This window comes from Phoca vitulina, unplaced genomic scaffold (genome assembly GCF_004348235.1).
Source record: "Phoca vitulina isolate PV1807 unplaced genomic scaffold, GSC_HSeal_1.0 scaffold20, whole genome shotgun sequence".
NCBI lineage: Eukaryota > Metazoa > Chordata > Mammalia > Carnivora > Phocidae > Phoca > Phoca vitulina.
In genome coordinates this window covers 41,384,957-41,409,575 of record NW_022589723.1, presented here as the reverse complement: position 1 = coordinate 41,409,575, position 24,619 = coordinate 41,384,957, and the positions used below count along the sequence as shown (strand labels likewise).

The following is a 24,619-nucleotide window of genomic DNA, read 5'->3' as shown; positions in this document are numbered from 1 at the left end:
TGAATCATGGAACACTACATCTAAAACTAATGATGTAATGTATGGTGATTAACATAACAATAAAAAATTAAAAAAAAAAAGAGAGTGCTGTGAATGACCTCTAAGCTTCTTTCAAGCTCCACAGATTTCAGGTGACTAAATCTGTGTGTGTAAGTGAAAGCTGAAGCCCACAAACTGTACAACAAACACATATGGAAATGCTTACGTGTGTGATACTCATCTGGATTTAAGGAAAGAATACAGGTGACAAAGACTTGAGATACTGGCAGGTTTATAACGCTGTGTATACGAAAGAACCACTGTCGGAAGGGGTCTCCTGGGTGAGAGGATACCCTCCGGGGAGCAGCCTGGCTACTGCACAGGAACTAGCTGGGCAGCATGGCAGACCCCAAGCTGGCAGGTGCCGATGCCCCGGATGGAGCCCTGTTACCGCCGCTAGCCTCTCTGTAGTGGGGTACCACTTGATCATATTTAGGTTATAGACCCACAAATAGCCACTTCCTAAGTTATCACCTAACCCTTGGAAGGCAGGCTCTGTCTGCATTTCTAGAAGGGAACGCTGAGTATAGGTTATGCTTGTCCTCCCTGACATTCAGGTAGTCTTAATCTTCCTAGAAATGTGACTGGGGGTAGAGGGAGGTTAACATAAGGAAGAATAGATGGGTTTCGGGGTCCTATGTATAATAGACTAAAAAATATTAAGCAGGTTCATTTTAGAAAGCAAATTTTCTTTTTTAAAATATTCTGAACAGTCACTGGCATTCTGTGTACATTGAATATGGATGGATATTTCTTTAAGCAGCTAGACTAGAAGTTTCAAATTTTTAATTTTTATTTTAGTTTTAATTTTCTTCTTGACATATCCTTAAAAAAACATATAAATTCTTTCTCTAACAAACCAATGGCATAAAAAAAGAGGCCGAGGGGTGCCTGGGTGGCTCAGTCATTAAGCATCTGCCTTCGGCTCAGGTCCTGGGATCGAGCCCTGCCTCGAGCACGGCATTGGGCTCCCTGCTCCGCCAGAAGCCTGCCCACTCCCCCTGCTTGTGTTCCCTCTCTCGCTGTCTCGCTCTGTCAAATAAATAAATAAAATCTTAAAAAAAAAAAAAAAAAGAGGCCGAGGGGAAAGGGAACTTTTACAGAATAAGAGAGACTTAAGAGATGTAACAACCAAATGTCACCTGAAATTTGGATTCTGGTTCCAAGAAACTTAAGGTAGAAAGATGTCTGAGACAGTGGGGAAAAGTGAACATGGACTGGGTATACTACAAAATTATTGTTTATTATACTAGGTGTGATAATAGCATCAGAGATGCATGCTGAAGTATCTTCGGTGAAATGAATACCTGAACCTGAATACCATAACTCCCCTCCCCCAAAACAAAACCCAACAAAACAAAAACCCAGGGGGTGAGTGGGGGGATAAAATAAGACTGGGAAAATATTGATAATAGTTGGGAGTTAGACAATGGATACTATAGGGAATTCATTACTGTACTCTTTCCTTTTGGGTATGTTTGAAAAGTATATAAAATATAAATAAAAAGGGCTACAGCAAAAAAAAAAAAAACATTACATGCAGTGCTGTTTAGAATTGTAAGAAAATTATTTTACTGAACATTCTTAATATGCCTGAGGGCTATGTCATATTCCTATCAGAAACACTGAATCATTATTGCAAATTATTCTTAACTGGTGGGAGGGGAGAGAAAAGAACATAATGGGGGTTCACTCTGCCCCTCCTAGAGAATTATTGCTTTTGAGGACAGTCCACAGGATGGGGTAAGGGGTCTAATGAGCCAACCAGGCCAGAAGTTGTCCCTGGCACATTGGCTATAATCATGCCCATAGTGTAGAGGCCGCTTTTGGGCAACCAACTTGAGCAACGGAAACCTGAGTAAGGTAGAGGGCCCACAGTGACCCCCCAACCCCCCTGCCATACTGAATACAAACAGGCCCATTAGGCGACCCACCTCAGAATATCCATAAGCCCCAGCTGACCAATAGGCTACTTACAACCGCGCACAGGTACCAAAAATGGAAAATTCCATACGTTCCCATACCTCCACCCCGCCCCCCCCAAATACAGCCCCCCACCACTGCCTTGTGGCAGACTGTCTCTCCTTAGCTGCCCTGCCCGCAGCTCCCCTGTAGTGTTTTCAATAAACTTTTATCTCCTTTGTTCTGCCCTGGGTGAATTCTTTCACTACCCATGCCACCGGCCTCCATCTGATCGGGTTGTCTGTCCTACACATAGGTCATATGTAACTTCAGGGAGCTACTGTTTTTGGATGGCTCCCTTCCCTTATTCATGAAGGTATCTTGGAGAAAGAGACAAAAGGGGAAAATAAACAAACCTAGGAGGCTGTAAATAAAAGCATGTGAACACAGTCATGGACTGTGTTGTGCTGAGGATCTGCCTTGATCTGGTGTAGGCTTTGTTATTGACTCACTAACTCAAGGACAATCACTTGATTCCCCTGAATTTCAGTGGAAGTACGACTGGACGACTCCTAAGATCTCTTCCAGCAATGATAGTTAAGTGTATGATACTAACAAGAAAAACAGACTCTGACAGGAGTGTGTAGCCAGGGAAAAACAAGAAATATAAGGCTAGTCTCAATATGGGAGACCAATAAGGACAAAGGTAGGGCAAAGAAGAAAAGAGGCCACGATGACCACTTGCATCCCTATGAAATGACCCCAAGACGGGCAAAATTTAAGAGATGTTTCCGAAGTTGAGTCCAGATTGATATCAAGTAGAAGCCTTACCTTCTGGTGACAGCAAAGCACAGCATGCACATTCCATGTAAGAGTTCTGCGGCATGCTGCAGAAATGTGGCCATCTTGGGATTCTCATCCACTGGTCCTTGCACTGAGAGGAAGCAGCCATGAAGCTTGCTGATCAGACCTATGTTCACCATGTAGCTAGATGTAGGGAGAAACACGTGTGTTATCAGTCTGCATGGGCTGGCAATATCTTCAAAGATGAGTCTGAAAAACTTAGACCCCTCTAACAAGCAAACACAGGTTTGGGTAAAGCATCTCAACTAATAATTTCCTTAGATTTAGTCCTGAATAATCAGCTATTTCTGTAAGTGATTCTCTTCCCTCTTTTGGTTAGTCTGATGCTATTCTTCAAGAAAGATGAGTGAAAATGATTATCTGATCATTTTTAGTGGTCTAAACAGTCTGTCAATAATTGACTTTTTTTTTTTTAAGATTTTATTTATTTATTTAAGAGAGAGAGAAGACACAGCGAGAGAGGGAACACAAGAGGGGGAGTGAGAGAGGGAGGAAGCAGGCTTCCCGTGGAGCAGGGAGCCCGATGCGGGGCTCGATCCCAGGACCCTGGGACAATGACCTGAGCCAAAGGCAGACGCTTAATGACTGAGCCACCCAGGTACCCCTTGTCTGTCAATAGTTGAAATTATTTATAATTACCTCTACACTCTTGAAAAGCAATACTTTTTAAAGTACCAGAGAGCCAAATTTACTAGAATGTAGGGATTCAGAAAATAAGATGATGCTACCCAGATATACTCTTGTTACAACCTAAATTTCTAATACCAAATGTAGGTTCTCTATTTTTCAAAACCCTATCACCATTAGGAGTATAACAGTGAGAATCTAATTGCTTTCTGTTATGAAAAGTACCAGTCTTGACAGTTGACAATAACATTTAAGAAGTCACTTTCATCTTTTCAGACCATTAAACAGCTTTCCAGAGCTGTTTATTAAACTGGACCAAAAATAGTAGCTCCTTTATTAGTCCGCAAAGCAGCTATTATTGAAAATAGTATTTTAAGACTATATATGACCTCGTAGATAAATCAGCCTTAGCTTGGAGATTTTATACTGATTCAGTGCTACTGTATTTACATATATGAAAAGGGTAGGACTTTGAATACAGTAGTTCTGAAAATGAACATGTTAACTTTTAGCAATAAATGCAAAGGAATTGATGTTTCTGCTCATGAGTGCACTACAGTCCCCATCACTATTCATTTACCAAGATACCTTTTTGAAAAAGTAAGGAAAATCTGATGAATAATTCATGTCTGGAGCTTCTTCCAAGTTCACTACTTAGAAGGTTCAATATAATGCCCCTTTTCTCCTCTTATATTAGGAAATATACTCACCTGAGCTACTCAACATCTCCTACAGTTTTAAAATTGGGAAGTATGAAATGATGACCACCAGACCTATTCTCTTAAAATGAAAGAAACTGACAGACTGACATATGCACACAATGAGGATCTTATCATATTCTGATTTAATAGAATCAGACTAAAAAACTGGACTCTTATATTTGCACAGAACTTTTCAATTTAGAAGGTGTTTTTATATTAATCATCCCAATGAATTTCCCAACAGTCCCAAGAGAGAGTGGGTAGTGACAGCTTTGGTTTTTGTCCACCTAGCATATTCTCCTCTCCTATACCATGTAGTCCTGGTGGGATTCTTAAATATTGTGCTCTCCTACAAAAGCAGAAGTTAGTATGTACTCCATGATAGTCAAAGTTCATCAGCTAGGCCATAATAACAAGTTCTAGGATGGGTACATGACCTAAAAAGGACCAATTAGGATCTTCTGCGGGATTAACAGATGACCATAGGATGAATCTCTTTTCTCTGGGGATATCTAAACTGAGAGATATGAACCTGGGGTTTGCTGGTAGCCAACTTACTTGTTACACAAATATATGCTTATAGGATGAAGCCAAGCAGAGACAAGTCGAAGTGAGAAAACAGACAAAGCCCAGATGGTATAATTGGAGTCTTAGCATCTAGCTTCAAACCTCTACCTTTCCAGTAACAGAAGCCATTTTACTAGCCTTTTTTGCTTAAGTTATTTCAAGTTAAGTTTCTAAAAGAGTTCTAACCATAGAAAGTAGAAAAATTACTTTTTATGATTATAAAAGTAATACAGGCTTATTATGAAAATTTATATAGCAAAGAAAAGCAGGAAAAAAAACAGAAAAAGTTGGCCATAATGTCACCAAAGACAACCAGTTTGATATGTTTCCTTTTGTTTTTTCTATTTGATTTTTTTATCTATATGACTGACATTAAACTGAATTTTATTCAACTATTTTAGGCATTTTCTGTATCATGAAAGATATCTTTATAAGCATTACATTTTAAACCTTTAAAAACTATATTATTGAAAAGTTTTAACATAAACCAAATAAAGGCAGACTAGGATAACAAACCCCCATGCATTTATCATCCATCCCTAATCACCATCAACCATGGCCAATCCCACCCATCCATACCTATCTTGCATAATGTATAACCAAGTCTAAGTCATTATATAATTTCATTCATAGATGTTTTAGTTTGTCTCTCTAAAAAATAAGAACTTGAAAAAGCAACCACAATATCATTACATCTGAAAATAACAGTAATTCCTTAGTACTATCAAGTAACTAGTATTCAAATTTCCAAAAGTATCACAAATGTCTTAACATTTTTAATAGTTTTTAAAAAATTAGGATCCAAATAAGAACCATACATTATAATTGGTTACTATATCTTTCGAAGTCTCTTCTTACTCTGTATGTTACCCCTCCATCTCTCTTTTCTTCTTTTGCAAATTTATTTGTTGAAAAACCCTGGTTGTTTATTTTATAGTTTCCCACAATCTAAATTTTGCTGATTATATCCCCGTGGTGTCATTTACCATATTTTTTTGAACTATGTATTTCCTGTAAAATGATCTAGATTCTAGAGGTCTGATTGCATACATGAGCATCATTTTTTTAAATGGGTGAATAATTTCCTACCAGTGGAATATTTTTGGAGCTTCTGGTAGTTTTCAGTATCTGTCACTATAGACCATGTTGGGATGAACATTTTGTGTACAAATCCTTGCCAGACTTCAAGTTACTTTCTAGAAGTAGAATTACAGAGCCAAAGAGTATACAGATTTTCAGAGTTCTTGATATGTACAGCCCTGTTACATTAAAAAAAACCTTGAATCAATTTATAGTCCTACCTGTAGGGTATGAGAAAACCATATTCATTGTGTGGGGGTTGGTATTACTATTCCCATTTGATAGATGAGGAAACTGAGGCTCAGGGATAGTGAAATACTAGCCCAGTCAGGAGAGATGCAATATCCTAAGGTCTTCTGACTCCTGATAAGAGTGTCCTTTCCACTAAATACACCCTTGTGTGGCATTTTTGGGGGTCCTTACTGAGGTATGAGTTGTTGTTGTTGTTTTAGAGGGGAGGGTGGGGAGGGTCAGAGGAAGGAGAGAGAGAATGTTAAGCTGGGCGTGGAGCCTGACGCAGGGCTTGAATCTCACAACCCTGAGCTCATGACCTGGACAGAAACCAAGAGTTGGAAGCTTAATAGACCAAGCCACCCAGGCGCCCCGGAGGTATGAGTTTTTTAAACAAGAATGGAAAATATTTTCTCAGACTATTCCTGAGACTAATAATGACCACACAAAACTTCAAAACCACCTAGTTTTGAGATGAAAATGGCTTAACTGGATTTCCTGTACTGATCTTGAAATAGCTAGAAAGGAGGAAAGACTTCCAGAATGAATGAAGAAGCACAGAAAAACCAAACCAAACCATAATGAACACTATTGAGCAGGTGGTCCTTTCTGAGCATGGTCTCCTTTGGTTACTGGGGGCCATCAGTCTGACCAATGTTTTTCTAAACTGCCTGGGTCCTGAATCACTGCTCTGGCAATCTTTAGATGACTGCCTAAAAAGATACTGAAACTAAATGGCTCTAAAGGATCAGTGTAGAAAAATTCATATTGCCAACTTCACAGTTTTGAGGGAAGAATGCAGAATCTTCCAATGGATGTTGGGATCAGCAGCAACATATCTTCCACACTGTAACTGTTAGGCTGAAATTATAATGTTGAGACTGTTAACCATATACAAGATGAAAAGCTTTAACGTGGACTTCTTAGAATATACATTCTGGGAAACAAGCTGCTGTGAATGCTCCAGGATATGGGCGTCTCCATTTATTTTACCATTTGAGATTTAAAATGAGTCCCTCTGCAGCTTTTGCCACTATATTATTTGCCACTGGAATGTATAAGCTGAAAGATCTCTCTCTCTCTCTATCTAATCTCTTATCTATCTCCCTCTGTATAAAGATTTATATATATATATAAATTTACTTATTGCCGCCTCTTCTTTGTCCACCCTTGTCCAGCTACCCACTTTCATCCCAACTGAAATGTTGTCCAAAGGAGTTCTATTTCTGAACTAGGTTTAGTAAACTCATGATACTCCATGGTTTTAACTATCCTTGATATGTTAATAACTCCTAATTCTCTATCTCTGGGGCTATTTCTTTTCTGAACTTCTTTCCAGAAGTTCTAATTTTTGGATATTTCCTCTTGGGGGTCCCAAGGCACTCCTACATGGATATGTTCAAACAAAAACTCATCATCTCTTCTGAAATCTCCCAACATTGTCTAATTGAATGTCACCAATTCATCCCATAAATGATGCAAGAGATGTGGGGGGATAACTATTTGTAATCAGGCATTAATCCATTCAATTCTTTCTTTCTTTCTTTTTTTTTTTTAAAGATTTTATTTATTTATTTGACAGAGAGACACACAGCGAGAGAGGGAACACAAGCAGGGGGAGTGGGAGAGGGAGAAGCAGGCTTCCCGCTGAGCAGGGAGCCCGATGTGGGGCTTGATCCCAGGACTCTGGGATCATGACCTGAGCCTAAGGCAGACGCTTAACGACTGAGCCACCCAGGCGCCCTCATTCAATTATTTCTAAATATGATACTGATGCTAACCCCAAGGACCTCTTAGAGACTGACACCTAATAATTTCTATAAGAGGTATGTTCAAAGTATTACTACAGTTCAGCAGGAAAGCCTAATTTTCGCTCAATGGGTCAGGTTATTTTGGAGGTCTTCAAATCTTTAAATGCATTCACTGGTATTCTGGAGGTTGAGAGACAGAATTTGGGTCATATATTTTTGAGGGGTAGAGATCTAGCCAATGTAGTGTGTTCCAGAGGCAGTGAGCTCCTGGACTGAACAATACGAACGGTTCAGCACAATGCATGGTTTTGATAGAGCAGTTCTTGATTTTGACAGAAATAGTAGCTCTTCAGTTTTGCAGTGTTCTTCTGGGAGTCATTCCCAGAGATCTAGTCTAGAACCTGCTCTTTCAGTCCTTGGAAAAATTTTGTAAGTACCTAATTCCATGTATTAAATCCTTTCTGCTTAAAATAGTTTTGATGGTTTGTTTCCTACAAATGAATTCTGATTATAACAAAGGCCAATAAACAATGTTCAACCTCAACTAGTGATAAAGACAATGTAAATGGCTGAGGTTGAAGAGGTTGCTGCCTGTGTTCTCCTTTAGAATTTTGATGGACTCCTGTCTCACATTTAGGTCCTTCAACCATTTTGGCTCTATTTTTGTGTGTGTTGCAAGGAAATGGTCCAGTTTCATTCTTCTGCACGTGGCTGTCCAATTTTCCATAAGTATACTAATAAACATTTGATAGTGGAATAAATAAGTCAATCAACAACAACAACAAAAAAGACAATGTAAATGAAGATGACACAAAATGCCATTTCACATGTATCAGGTTGGCAATTCGTAAGTGTGTTAACATAAAACACTGATAAAGAAATGGGGAAATGAACTCCTATCCTTCGCTGATGAGAAGTGAAATCTGTATAATTACTTCGGAGAACAATTTGGTATTACTTGGTAAAGTTAAACATGCATTTATCATAGCATTCATAAATTCCTATTGTAAGCATGTAAATTTTTTTTTTAAAAGATTTTATTTATTTATTTGAGAGAGAGAGAGAATGAGAGAGAGAGAGCATGAGGGGGGGGAGGGTCGAGGGAGAAGATTCCCCGCTGAGCAGGGAGCCTGATGTGGGACTCGATCCCAGGACTCCAGGATCATGACCTGAGCCGAAGGCAGTCGCTTAACCAACTGAGCCACCCAGGCACCCTATAAGCATGCAGATTAAAGAAACTCCCATATAGGTGGAAAAAGAGATTTCTATAAGGATGTTCACTACATCATTGCTTGAAATGGTGAAAAAGTAGCAATTACTGTCCTCAGGTGGAAAATGGAAAGGGAAACTGTGAATTTATACATTTAAAAGAATTTATAGAGCAGTTAAAATGAATTAATCAGATCTATATGCATTAACATAAATGAATCTCAACAACATGTTGGGTGAAAATAGAAGTGGACAAAATAGTATGATGGCATTTATATAAATTTTAAATACATGAAAAAATAGAAGGTAGATAATGTACTTTATGGATATCTATTTGATCTTTAAGTACACATATACACATAAAGTTTATACATATATTTACATAAACATACACATACATATTTTCATATACAGCATTTATATATATATAAAATTACAAAAACATGCATGTGAATGATATACACAAACTAACATAGTGACTTACCTCCTGAGAGGGAGTAAGGGGAAAGGATAAAGATAGGGAGTTAGCTGCACCTGCAACATTTGGTTTCTTACCAATAAGAAAAAAGATCTAAGGCAATATAGAAAAGTGTTATCAGTTACTGAAAAATGTTATCAGTTGGTACTTGGGTGTTAGGTGTATGAGACTTCTAATGTGCTGTTGAATTTGGTTTGCTAGTATTTTGTTGAGAATTTTTGCATCTACATTCATTAGGGATATTGGGCTGTAATTCTCTTGTCTTGTAGTTCTGTTTTCTGGCTTTGGTACCTGGGTAATGTTGGCCTTGTAAAATGAGTTTGGCAGTGTTCCCTTCTCTCCAATTTGTCTTGGAACAGTCTGAGAAGGATTGGTATTAATTCTTTAAGTGTTTGGTAGAATTCACCAGTGAAACCATCTGGTCCTGAGCTTTTCTCTGTTGTGAGGGTTTTGTTTTGTTTTGTTTTGTTTGTTTAAAGATTTTACTTATTTACTTGACAGAGAGAGAGAGAGATAGCAAGAGCAGGAACACAAGCAGGGGCAGTGGGAGAAGGAGAAGCAGGCTTCCCGCCGAGCAGGGAGCCCGATGCGGGGCTCGATCCCAGGACCCTGGGACCATGACCTGAGCCGAAGGCAGACGCTTAATGACTGAGCCACCCAGGCGCCCCTGTTGTGAGGTTTTTGATTATTGATTCAATCTTCTTACTTGCTACTAGTCTGTTCAGATTTTCTATTTCCTTATGATATATGGTCTTGGTAGTTGTATGTTTCTAGGATTTACCCACTTCTTCTAGGTTGTCCAACTTGTTGGCACATAATTGTTCATAACAGCCTCTTATGATCCTTAGTATTTCTGTGCTATCAGGTATAATGTCTCCTCTTTTAAGTATAATTTTATTTATTTGGGTCCACTCTCTTTTTTCTTGGCTAGTCTAGCTAAAGGTTTGTCCATTTAAAGGTTTTGTTAATCTTTTCTAATGTTCTCCTATTCTTTTTTCATTTATTTCTGCTTTAATCTTTATTATTTCCTTCCTTCTACTATCTTCGGGCTTAGGTTGTTCTTTTTCTAGTTCCTTGAGATGTAAAATTAGGTTGTTTATTTGAGATCACTGTTGCTTCTTGATATATGTATCTATTGATATAAAATTCCATTTTAGAGCTGCTTTTGCTGTGTCCCATAAGGTTTGGCATGTTATGCGTCCATTTTCATTTGTCTTAAAACCATTAAAAATTTTTTCTTCTTTGATCCATTGATTGTTCAGGACTGTGCTGCTTAATTTCCATGTATATGTAAATTTTTCAGCTTTCCTCCCATTATTGTTTTCTAGTTTCATACCATTGTGGTAGGAAAAGATATTTGATAACATTTCTATATTCTTAAATTTGTTGAGACTTGTTTTGTGGCCTAATATATGATCCATCCAAGAAAATGTTCCATGTGCACTTGAGAAGAATATATATTCTGCTGCTGTTGGATAGAATGTTCCAAATATATTAGGTCCTTTTGGCCTACAGCATTTAAATCTGCTGTTTCCTTATTGATTCTCTGTCTGGTACATCTGTCTATTGTTGGGAATGGGGTATTAAAGTCAATAACTATTATCATACTATTGTTTATTTCCTTTAGTTCTATTAGTATTTGTTTTATATATTTAGGTGCTCCAGAGTTGGGTACATAAATATTTATCACTGTTATATCTTCTTAGTAGACTGACTCCTTTATCAATATACAATGACCTTCTTTGTCTCTTTTGACTATTTTTAGCTTAAAATCCATTTTGTTTGATATAAATATAGCTATCCCTGCTTTCTCTTAGTTACCATTTCCTTGAAGTATCTCTTTCCATCCCTTCACTCTGTATGTCCTTAATGCTAAAATGAGTCTCTTGTAGGAAGCATATTGTTGGATCTTGTTATTTCATCCATTCAGCCACTCTATGTGCTTTGATTAGAGAATTTAATCCAATTACACCTAAAGTAATTATCAATTAGTAAGGACTCGCTATTGCTATTTTGTTGTTTTCTGATTGTTTTGTACTTTCCTTATTCCTTGCTTCTTTTCTTGCAGTCTGCCTTTGTGATCTGATGACTCTGCGGTGGTGTGATTTGACTCCTTTATAATAATCTTTTGTGTATGTACTACAGGTTTTCCTTTGTGGATACCAAGAGGCTTAAATAAAATATATTTATTACATCCCACTTTAAGCAGATAAGTTTGACAGTATATAGAAACTTTATGCTTTTACTTCTCCTCTGCTCACATTTTGGGTTATTGATGTTACAATTTATATTTTTTTATAGTGTGTATCCAATAACAATAACAAATTACTGTAGTTATGGTTACTTTTAATACATCTGATTTTTAACCTTTAAACTAGGATTGTAAGTGAATTGTGCACCACCATTACAGTATCAGACATTTAGACTTTGCCCATATGTTTGCTATTTCCAGTGAGTATTACACGTCCATGTGTTTTTGTTGTTATCCTCCTTTTGTTTCAGCTTGAAGAATGCCCTTTAGCATTTCTTATAAGGCAGGTCTAATGATGGTGAACTTCTTCAGCTTTTGTTTGTTTGGGAAAATCTTTATTTCTTCTTTATTTCTGAAGGACAGCATCACCAGGTACAGCATTCTTGGTTGACATTTTTTTCTTTCCACATTTTGAAAGGCTGTGCCTTGATGTTGGGCGGGGCTGCAGGCGGGACTTCAGGTAGGCTGCTGGCTGTACTCTGGTGCTGGGCAAGTTTGCCCGCTGGGCTCTCTGGTGGTCAGGGGCTCCCCGCTATATCTCATAGTTGGATGGGGCTATAGGCTATGCTTTGAGGCCTCCCAGGGTCATTGTTCAGGCTTCCTGGTTATGTGTGGGGCAAGAAACTATGGTCAACAGTTGGGCAGAGATGCTGGGTTGGCTACCTGTCCGAGCATAGCTGTAGGATGGGCTTCATGGCTGCTTGGGTTCTTTGGCTGGTCAAGACCCGAGATAATGCTGAGCAGCTGGGCAGGACGTCAGTTTGCTTCCCCGCCTGGGCGGGTCTGTTAGAACAGGCTCTACAGCCAGTACAAGCTGGTGACTGAGCAACCAAATCAGGCAGAACTGCCAACCAAGCTCCTTGCCCAGATGGGACTATTGGTTCAGCTCTGTGAATGGGCAGAAACGCTATCTGAGATTTCTGCTCAGGAATGCAGTCCACCAGGATTTGAGAGCTGATTGCTGTGAGTCTCCCCCCCCCCCCCCCCCCCCACCTCCTGCCACCCCGGCCCTGTGTGGTTGAGCCTGCAGATTCCCCTAGTGATCCTGCAGACTTCCCAGTGATCCTCATGAGGCAAAACCCAAGTGGGCCTCCTAGGGAGTGTCCTACAAGCCCGGGGGAGCCGTATGTTTACTTTGGGCTCTCTTTTTGCACTGGAGAAACTACAGGCTTAGCGGGACCCTCTCAGTGTAGCACTGTGCCAGTCTGGGGGAGGGGTAATGTGCTCAGAGTGTGAGCTCTTCCTTTTACCCTTCTAATGCAGTTCTTCTCGGTCTCTGAGGTTCAGGGAGGGTACTTCAGCCTCATCCACCCTCAATTTCTGGTATTTTCACAGTAGCGTCTTATCTATGGATAGTTGTTCGTTGGTCTTCTTGTGAGGGGGACTGGAGTTGGCAGGAACCTATGTTGCCATCTGGTCAATGACACAATCAGCTCTATAGTAGAGAACTAAGATCTTGTAAACAGAGACCTACCCCAAGGAATTAGCACTGCTCCAAACAAGCACAAGCATCATCTGTGGCACTGTGCTTCCACTTTAGTACAGGATGGTTGGTAATATTTTAGTCATTCCATCCACATCTCAGCAAAGTTCTGAAGGCTTAAAGTCCAAGATCAAGGGGCTGACAATGTTGAACTCCTCTGAGGACTCTCTTTGGTTTTCAGATGGCTGCCCTTTTGCTGCCTCTTCACACAGTTGTCCCTCTGTAACGTGCCTAGTGTTCTTAATATATGAAGGCTCAAAAGAATGATGCTGTATAATATTGTGTAAACCTATGATTACTCATAGGTAATCTTTGGGTAGGTCAATTTGGCAATATGGACAAAAACCCTTAATGCATATTCTTTTGACCTAGAGATTCTACTTCTTAGCATTTATTTTAAGAAAACAATCATTTGCAGGGAAAGATGAGTGTACAAAGATGTTCTTCATAGTGGTATCTGTAGTAAAAAACTAGAATAAACCTACATGAGTAATAAAAGGTTACTTGAAGCAAATCATTGCTACATAATGAAATACTTGGAAAGCCAGTAAAAAGTAATTTGCAAGTTCCTATTTAGAAAAATAAATAAAAACATGATAAATAATATGTACAAGTATTACAGTATTTTTTTTTTTTTTTTATAAAATAACCACATGTTGTACACCAAAAGCAACCCAGTGATTATCTTTGGGTGGAAGTATTCAAGGTAATTTTTGTGTGTTTACAAAAATACCCATTGTTCTCTTCTGTGTTTTCCAAATTGTTTTTCTCATTGAGCACACATTACTTCTATAATTAGGAAAAAGAAGTTATTTTGAAAAGGAGAGACGAGAGAGAAACAGCCAAGCCATCTGTTATTGCAAGAGAACCTGGACACTTAAAGACACAGCAGTAGAGTGAAGGTGATAAATCGGAGAGAGTGACAAGGCAGAATCAATAAGTAGTAAAGACTGACTTGAATATTGGTTTGGTAAAGGAGTCTCTGAGAGGAGTCTGACAATGCTCAGATTGCTGGCTTAAGTAACTGAATGGGATATTGGTGCCACCGATAAGGACAGAGGACACAGGAAAAGGGGTTCCTCTCGGTGGAAAGATTATGCGTTCAGTTTTAAACTTGTGGAGCCTGACATGCCTACGCTACCTCCTCATATGTGGCTAGGGTTTGTTGGCTAGCAAAATGCTAAAGTACAGTTTTATAACTTCTTGAATAGATGCCTTACATTTGATAACTTTTGATTCCAAAGACTGGTATCAGTGACTTGGACTTATTTATTTGCCTTTTGGTTGTACAGTTTGATTTTTCTGTTTTGAGAGATAAATATAAATTTCTAATTGGATATGATGAAAAGAATTGTGCTTCAGCAAAAGACTTCAAAGAGCCCAAGCAACCCTGTAGAAGAAGAACAAAGATGGAGGCATCACCTCCTGATTTCAAACTATAATACAAAGCTCTAGTAACTAAAACAGTATAGTACCAGCATAAAGACAGACACACAGACAAATGGAATAGAACTAAGAACCCAGAAATAAACCCATGCATCTACAGTCCACAAATATTTGACAAGGGAGCCAAGAATACTCAATGGGGAAAGGATAGTCTCTTCAATAAATGGTGCTGGGAAAACTGGATAACCACTTGCAGAAGAATGAAATGGGACCTCTATCTTACACCACTCACAAAAATGAACTTGACAAATGTAAGACCTGAAACCATTTAACTCCTGGAAGGAAACACAAGGGAAAAACTCCTTTCAGTGGACTTGGCAATTCTTTTTTGCATATGATACCAAAAGCAAAAGCAACAGAAGGAAAAATAAAGAAGTGGGACTACATCAAACTTCAAAGTTTCTGCACAGCAAAAGAAACAATCAACAAAATGAAAAGGCAACCTATTGAATGGGAGAAAATATCTGCAAACTATATGTCAGATAAGGGGTTAATATCCAACATACATAAGGAACTCCTACAACTCAATAGTAAAAACACAAATAATCTGATTAAAAAGTGGGCAAAGGACCTGAATAGACATTTTTCCAAAGAACATACAGATGGCCAACAGGTACAGGAAGAGATGCTCAACATCACTGATCATCAGGGAAATGCAAATCAAAACTACAATGAGCTACCACGTTGTACTTCTAGGAATGGTTATTATCAAAAAGACAAGAGATAATTTTGGCAAGGATGTCAAGAAAAGTGGACCCTTGTACACTTTTAGTGGGAATGTACATTTGTATGGCCACTGTGGAAAATAGTACGGAGAAGAGAACTACTATATGATCCATCAATTCCACTTCTATGTATATATCTGAGGGAAATGAATCACCATCTCAAAGAAATATCTGCACTCCCATGTTCACTGCAGCATTATTGAGAATAGCCAACACATGGAAACAATTCTAAGTGTCTATCAATGGTCTATCAATGGATGAATGGATAAAGAAAATATGGCATGTGTGTGTGTCTTTGTGTGTGTATAATGGAATATTACCCAAAAAAGGAAGGAAATCCTGCCATTTGCAACAACATTGATGGACCTTGAAGACATTATGCTAAGTAAAATAAGTTAGATGGTAAAAGACATATACTGTATGATGTCTCTTACATGTAGAATCTAAAAAAGCTGAACTTCTAGAAATAAAGAATAGAAGGCCTGAGGCTAGGGGAAATGAGACGTTAGTCAAGGGTACAAGGGTAGAAACTTCCATTTGTAAGATGAATACATTTTGGGGATGCAATTTACAGCATGGTGACTATAGTTAACAATACTGTGTCATGTACTTGAAAGTTGCTAAGAGAGTAGCTTTTAAATGTTTCACCACACACACATAAAAGGTAATCACGGGAGGTGATGGAGGTGTTAACTAACCTATTGTGGTAATTATTTGCAGTATATCTGTATCAAATCATCACATTGTACACCTTAAACTTATACATTGTTATATGTCAACCATATCTCAAGAAAGCTGGAAAAAACAGAATTGTGGAGCTTCAGGGTTGGTCCATTTCCTGAGCAAATTTCAAATAAGTGTTTTTTCAAATTGCAATCTGCTTCTATCCTACAAACAATACTGCTTTCATAGAACTGTGCTAAACACTCTAACTGCCAATATTTTCACTTTATAGAAAAAAGTTCTGATTTTTGACAGCCAAATGATAATATTTGGATATTCTGTTAAAGGTCTTTTTGTTTTTGTATCCCAGGACCTCGTATGGTGTCTGGCACAAACTGCTACAGGTGACCTTTGCAGGAACTGATAAATATTTCTGAGAATCCCTTAGATCTAGACACTTGACCGAACCATGTAAAATAATAAGGACTGGTATTACCATCTTTGTTAAAAATCCTCTTGACTCTTTTATGCCAGATGAGGAGAAGGAGGAGACACGTGTCAGTGTGCTCCGCTCCAGCTCCACTTCCGGACCGCAGGCCAGAGAACAGCACCAAAGACTGTTGGAACTCTCTCTGCCCAGCTTTACAACTCTACAGATAGAAACTGACAACAAATTCCCAGGTTATGGTGGGGAGTGGGGTGAGATCTCTTGTCAGTATATCTGAGGAGGTGAGAAAGCAAGCATGGAAATAATTAGACATGTTCTGTTTGCTTCATTAGGCAGATCTAAACTACAGTTTGTGGTTCTATACATAGCCATCATGAAGCCAACTAACAATGCATTATATATAAGAAAACAACCTTCACCAAAAGTGGTTCAAGTCAGAGAAAGAGCAGCAGAGTTTCGTTCTAAAGGACAGTGATTATCCATCATCCTTTTTAAGTTACATGAGATTTGGTTTGGCAGATTACCAGTTATTTTTTTCCCCAATACCTTCCTCCTTTATGAAGGATCTGGTAACTATAATAATATATGTGAAAATGTATGTACTTTCTCCTGGAAAGCCCATTAGAATTACACTGAAGCCTTTGGCTGGTCCTTCCACCTCATCACAGCCAAGGCATGGACAAGAATGCAGGTTGCTGCATCACACGGTAGCCCAAGGGAGAATACTCGAACAGAACGGCATATATCAGCAAGCAGAGAGGGCTAGGTTCTACAGTGACCTAAGGAGATGGGGAAATTGAATGGGATCAAGCAACTGAGAGAAAGGTCAGGGAGGGTAAAAGTCAAGTGCTTTAAGATAAATGGTTGTGAACCCAAGGGGCCTAGTACTCTCTAGCAATAAATATGCTTGGGGAAAGAGGGCAGGCAGATGGAAGGGAAAAGTGAACAAAGTAATCAAGGGTAAGAAAGATATCAAATGAAACAACTGTTCTCAAGAAAGCACTACAAAAACCAGAGGAAATTTATGAACTCTTTTGAGGCAAATGCAGAAGAGGACATTCTCTTTTCTCCTATTAACCTACCATAAGCTCCAGAGCAACACACTGCATGGATTTTGGAAACCAGAGATCAGTGCTGATCACAGAAAAGTTACTGATAGGTGGGGTAAGTAACTGATTAACACTAAATGGAATCCTGTTGGGAAATTAAATGTCCTACCTGATTCAAGATTCATGAGGGAAAAAGAGTTCAGATGTCAGAATAGGAGTAAATTTCCCTGGAGAAAAGGTGACCTTTAGAAGTGAACAAGGTTGACCTTGAACAGGTGTCAGAAATCACTACATTTGTGTAGTGGAAAGCACACAGGTTTTGGGAGTCCAGCTAGACCTGAGTTTTGATCTCAAATCTCCAACCTACTTTTAAATTTATTTATTACATAAACTTAGGCAAAGCACTTAACCTCTCTGAGCAACTTCCCCACCTACAAAGTCTGAATTAGAAATCCTATACCTATAGGACTGCAAAGCCTCTATTACAATACCATATACATAATGAATGCTCCGTAAATGGTAGCTATTACTGTTTTAAGTCTGAACCAAAATTAAAACCAGAGATGACCTGAAATAGGGGAATTCTCAGAAATTCTTGAGTTGGGAAATAGTTGACAGAAAGAAAGTTATAAAAGCTTGGACACTATATATTCTAACATCAAATATCTAAATATCAAGAATGACAGATGAGCTCTAACTGTATTGCTTTTCATTAGTAGGACTTTTCTTCTCTGTTGTACAAAATGTAGTATATTTTCCACCAAGAATTTATGGATGGTGTTGTGAGAACCAATGCCATCACATGGGCCCTGAGATTTAAATAATTTTAATATAATATTTTTTTAAAGAAGAAGAAAGTTTGAAGAAATCTAGCGATTTTACCTGATGAGGTCCTGAACTCGACTGTTAAAAGCATCACCTTGTGAGGGTTTGTTTTTCATTTCCTGTGTCGATATTTTTGGTGTAGCTGGCCGGCTGTTTCCATCTGGTCGATTGGCAATCAGGCAGCTAAAAACCACAGCACTGACTTTGAGAAGTCCAGTTGTCAAACCTTCAAAAACTTGCTTATTTGTATTTCTTCCCAAAATAGCATTATTTTCATCAGGAACATAAACCTAGATAGAAAAAAATACAGTAATTGTATTTCAGTGAAACCACCAGAAATGGACAGAGATAATTTGGAAACTTTCTGGAATCCTAAGTAATTTTGAAATTGTAGAGGTGGCTAGCTAAAGGTTTGGGTGTTGGTTCTGAAGTTCGGCTGCTGAGTTCAAGTCTCAGCTTTGTCCTTGCTAGTTGAGCGACCTTGGGCAGGTTACTACTTCAAGCTTCATTTTCTCCTTTATAAAACAGGGACAATGACAGTGCCTATATCTTAGGGTTCTTGTGAGGATTAAGTGAGCTAATCCACATAAAATGCTTAGCTCATGCCTAGGCATCTAGTAAGTACTCAATAAATATTATTTATTCAATTGAATAAATTATATTAAAAATTTGTATGAGCCAAGAAAATGAACCAATTGGTAAACTGACAGCAGCACTGTTTTCTTGTTAAAGTGAATTCTAAAAATATCTAATCTAAATTTCTCTATTAAAATGAAATTTGTATTTCTTATCACAAAATGGCAAAACAGTTTTTTCCTAATATATAGGATCATATTTGGCTCTCTTTGTGTATAGTTTACAGGAAGTAACATGGTTAAAAGTTGGGACTAGGAGTTAGAACCTGGGTTTGTAATTGCAGCAGTAAATGAACCTGTGTAAATTCTGAGAACGATGTCTGGCACATAGGTAAGCCCCACAGACGTGTTATCTGCTACTACACTGCTACTCTTACTATGATTCTATTATTGCCAGGAGTAAATACTACTGCGTATGAACATCAGCTCTCATAGAGAAGGATGACTTCAGAAGTACAAGGGTTAAATACATAATTACCATGCTGGGAGCTCTGTGCCCTTGTTCTGCTATGCTGGCTACTTAAAGGCTTACTCTTCCCAGGAAGAGGAGGGGCTGCCTCCTGAAGGCCTTACTACCAAGAAAGGGGCAGAGACAATAGGCTAAGGATGGGAAGAAAGGAGGTCTGGACTTGGAATCAGATGGTACTATATTCAAGATCCAGTTTTTCTTCTAGCGGATTACATGACTTTAATAATTTTACATTTCTGAGATATAGTTTCTATAGCTGCCTACCTGCTGGGACTACTATAAAGTTCAAATAAGAAGAAGAAGGGGAAAACACCTGGTGAACTATTACACTTGACAAGTGCACTTACTTAGTAACAATCAGCCTTTGCTTATCCTCACTCTATACCTGCACCAGTTCTATCAGAAGATAGAGGAACAAATGACCACTTGGATTTAAAAAGAGGATCTTTATAAACACAAGCAAATGTTCCTTCCATTCCTTTTGTTGTTGTTAATGTAGACATTCCATGAAAATCACTTTTCTGAGAATGGCCTGTTTAAGACTGTTGACCATAAGTTATCTCTGACCGCTGAGCCATTCCGAAGCCCAAGTAATTAGAGTAGAATATTTCTGCAGTGTGTGCTCCAGTTAACTGGTGAAAGTTCCCTTTGAAACTCTATAGCAGTTATAAAACAGTCACACAAACCTCTTCAGATTGTGACTAGCGTAACCTAGCCTGTCCCAATACAGAAGGTGGTATATGACGAATGGAGTTCGAACCTAGGATTTCTATATAGGTCGGAATGAGCAGGTTATGCTGCAATGAAACACTCCTCAAAAATGTCAGTGGCTTCAAACAATAAAGCTTTATTTTTCATTCACATGACATGTCCATGTCAGGCTGCCTGAGGCTCTGCTCTGCATCCCTGTTGTCCTTACTTTGGAGCCCAGGTGACAAAGCAACCACCATTTATAGCAACAAAGACCAAAAGAACTTTCTAAGATAATCAAAGTGTTTCAGTCTACACTGTTCTATATCTGCACTAGTCCCATGTGGCTTTTGAGCACTGGAAATGTGGTTAATGTGACACAGGGACTGATTTTTTAATTTCAATTAGTTTTATTTTAATAGTGGCCAGTGTATCAGACAGTACAGAGCACTACAGGTCACAGTGGCAGCGAAGAAAAAAGATCTCTGCAAGGTCCTGCATCAACATTAAATGCATTACTTGAAAGTGACACCATTTTTGCTCACACCTTATTGGCTAGAAGTAATTACATAGTCCAACCCAACCACCAGGGAGCCAAGAAATGTCATCCTACTATGTACTTGGAAAGAGGGAGAGAAGCAGAACATTTGGTCCACAGTACTATTGACTGCATGGTTTTGTTAGTTCCATTATGACTATACATATATTATTTATAGTTAAGCTATTAAGCATATGATGATTATATTTACTTTCTTATACAAATTTTTGGTTTTAGTCAGGTAACTTTTTTTGTATGCTGAATTTCCTATTTATCTGTCATTAATTCACTGTCAACCTTTCTGGTTAAAGTGGAATTTCCTCTCAAGTTCAAACACATCAGGGATTGTTGGTTCTTTTTAGCCTCCTCAGTGGAGACATGTCTTCCTGAAACCTACCACACCCCTGCACTAACCTGGCCTGCTTGCTCTGTAAGCCCACTACAGGACTCTCATTTTGAGATTGTCCTTCATCTTCATCTTAAGAATTCCTCCCACCCCTTCCTGGGTTAGATTCCCTTTATTTCTTGGATTCCACGTCTTCTTTTTCTTCTTATTCTCTCATTTTGTTGAGGAATATATTCCAACAACTTCCTTAGAAAGGGTGCAGCACTGGGTGTTATACGCAACTAATGAATCATCAAAAACTAATGATGTACTGCATGGTGGTTAACTTAACATAATAATAATAATAAAAAGAAAGGGTGCATGGGAAAGAAAAATTTTGAGACCCGTGTGTCTGTAAATATCTTTCTTTCATCCTTATACTTGATTGATAGTTTGGCTGAATAGAGAATTCTTGGTTGGAACTACTTTTCCTTTGGAGTTTTGAAAGACTGCTCCCCTGTTTCCAACTTCAAGCACTGTTAAAAGGTCCAATCTAATTCTTAATATTTTTGTACATGGCCTGTTCCTTTCTGGGAACTTTTAGGAACTTCTTATCCCTGATTTCCTGTGTCTTGGTATAGGTCATTTTTTTTTTTTTTTGGTGTAAAAACTCAGTGGTCTTTTTAATCAGAAAACCACGTTTCACTTATGGGGAAATTTCTTGCATTATTTATTTGCTAATTTCCTCCCATTCATTTTCTCTGTTGGACTTTGGTCCTGAACTGAGCGTGTAATTTTCTTGTATTTTGTTTTCTCCTGCCTTTCATCTCTTTGTTTTTTGTCCTACTTCTTAGGTGATTTCCTTAACTTTATTTTCCAGTCCTTCTACTGAGTTTTTCATCTGTGATATTTCTAATTTTCAGGAGCTCTTTTTTTTTTTTTAAAAGATTTATTTATTTATTTGAGAGAAAGAGAAAGAGCAGCATGTGTGGGGGAGCGTCAGAGGGAGAGGGAGAGAGAGAATCTCAAGCAGACTCTGCACTGAGCACGGAGCCCCACGTGGGGCTCACTCCTACCACCCTGAGCCGAAACCAAGAGTTGGACACTTAACTGACTGAGCCACCCAGGCGCCCTAGTTTCAGGAGCTCTCTTTGGCTCCCTATATGTTTTGTTTTTATAGTTTTTTGTTTTATGGATACAATATTTCTCATCTCTGTGAAATTATACTTTTTTAAGATTTTATTTTGTTTCCTACATGGTCTCTGTCTCCTTTGAGTTCTTTCTCTGTACTTTAGATTGTAAGCTTTCCTTAAATATGTGGTCATGTGGGGCTTTCTGTTCATACTCAAGACTGATACATACAGATTAGTGTATCACAATCTTGATCCAATCATAAGCTGGATACAAACTCTGTGTGAAGGGCTTCAATTTGGGTGACTAAACAGAGACCTAGCTTTCCCAGTGAGGAATCCCAAATATTAGTATTTATATGTCTGTTCTCCCAGGAGAGTTAGTTTCATAAGAATGAAATCCTGTATCTTCCAGGCCTGGAGTGTATAAGATGGGCTGCCCATTTTTGCAGAGATTCATAGAAGAAGGAGGCTGAGTGGCTCATTATTTAAGGAATAGATTTTTCCTAAATCATTTTGTTTTTGTATGACTTTTTGTGCCTGTAGATGGTATCCCCATGCCTGTAGTAACTTTGGTTCAAACTCTTGTCTTCTGCCACAGTTGCGGGGAGGAGGCCCTTGGCTCTACATATGGCAGATGAAATCCAGGGCAGCTAAACTGCCTCTTATTTATTTATTTGAAAGATTTTATTTATTTATTTGACAGAGAGAGACACAGCAAGAGCAGGAACACAAGCAGGGGGAGTGGGAGAGGGAGAAGCCGGCTTCCTGCCGAGCAGGGAGCCTGATGTGGGGCTCAATCCCAGGACCCTGGGATCATGACCTGAGCTGAAGGCAGATAAAGCTTAACGACTGAGCCACCCAGGTGCCCTTAGTTATTTATTTTTAAGATTTATTTATTTATTTATTTGACAGAGAGAGAGAGAGAGAGAGAGGGAATACAAGCAGGGGGAATGGGAGAGGGAGAAGCAGGCTTCCCGCTGAGCAGAAAGCCCAGTGCGGGGCTTGATCCCAGGACCCTGGGATCATGACCTGAACTGAAGGCAGATGCTTAACGACTGAGCCACCCCCCATAAACTGCCTCTTATTTAGACTGCCAACCAATTACCCTCTTTCCAGCCCCACTTTCATCCTCATCTTCTGAGAAACCTGGTGACTCTAATTCTTGTGCCTTTTGGAGTTCTGTGGCACAAATTTTCTCCTGACATTTTTCTTCCTGTTAATTTAGGTTTTAGCTTTCAGGTAACTGTCTTTCAACTATGTGCTTTCCAGATTAAAACATATTTGCTTTCCTTTTCTTCCCATTTTCTTTGTTTTTGAGGATTCAGGCCTGTATCTATCTACTGTAATACTAGCAGTGCCCTCAGGCAGAGAAAATGTAACTTGTGTGTTCAAATTGGCCACATTTTAAAATTAACTCAATAAATCCACCAAAAACACAACTTTCTTTTTTCTTTTATACACTATAGAGAGAATATGAGAAATACATTTCTGGGTAATGTCAGGTTTCTCCATCATCACAAATTTTCATAATCCTTTCTTTTCGAGAAACTTGTACTCATTTTCATCAGGTATTTCAAATAAAACACTATGCATGTGTATTTGGCAATCTTTCGTTGAATTAGAAGTACTTTATCCACAAATTGCATCTTCAAAGAATATAGTTGAGAATTAAGAAAAAATAAAATCTGAGATACCAAAATTAATGTCATTTATTTAATCACTTGCTTATCTGATATTTGCATATCTACTATGTAAGTGATCAAGGGATCAGAGTGATGTTCTGTTCACCTTAAGGGTCATTCAGACCCCAGAGACTCTGATTTTACAAAAAACTGTAACAAGCTGTGGTTTCGTGGTTTATAGAAGAACAGAAAGAACAATATAAAAGAGAAAAGTGGTGACCATTTTAGAAACAGGCAGTAGCAAAATGTGACACCAATTCTGGAAACACAAGAAAGGACATATATGAGTGCAAAAAGGCACTTCAATGTGAGACTCAGTTATTTCTACGACTAGCTCATCTTTATTTCTTCTGATATTATTACTTACTATATATCAGTATAACTGCTTATGCTCAAAATGACAACCTAAAGATACCCCCCCAAAAAAGGGGTATGAGCCATACTCACTGGGAAGGGGGTAAGAGAAGGAAGGATAGAGATTAACATCTATGAGGTTTTTCTACTAAGCCAAAAATGCTTAAGCATTTTTCTTGTATCATCACATTTAATTTTTACAGATTAATAATTCAAGTTCAGAGATACTGAGGACATGCTAGTTAACGGAAGGTCTGGGACTTGAACCTGAGTTTATTAGACTTTAAAGTCCATGTGCTTTCTCTTACCCCACACTGACTTCCTCTCATTGGGTACCTCTTTTACTGAGGATTCTGTAGAATCTCTGTCTTTGGTGGAGGGAAGTGAATATTGGTCATGGGCCAAACATTGTTTTTCTGATGCTTCTACCATTAAAAAAAAAGAAAAAAAGAAG

The 24,619-nt window shown here is 38.5% G+C and overlaps 1 protein-coding gene across 13 annotated transcripts in view; it reads right to left on the bottom strand.

Moving 5' to 3' along the window:
• The window catches only part of SCAPER (S-phase cyclin A associated protein in the ER), a 528,946-nt gene that overhangs the window by 60,143 nt on the left and 444,184 nt on the right, over nucleotides 1–24,619 (bottom strand). For 12 of the 13 annotated variants that reach the window (XM_032417309.1, XM_032417312.1, XM_032417306.1 and 9 more), the window contains 2 exons: nucleotides 18,397–18,629; nucleotides 2,773–2,928 (listed from right to left, as the gene is read on the bottom strand). In XM_032417309.1, coding sequence (XP_032273200.1) covers nucleotides 2,773–2,928; nucleotides 18,397–18,629 — 389 coding nt within the window. The remainder of the gene's footprint in view (nucleotides 1–2,772; nucleotides 2,929–18,396; nucleotides 18,630–24,619) is intronic. The other variant, XM_032417316.1, reaches the window with a different exon arrangement.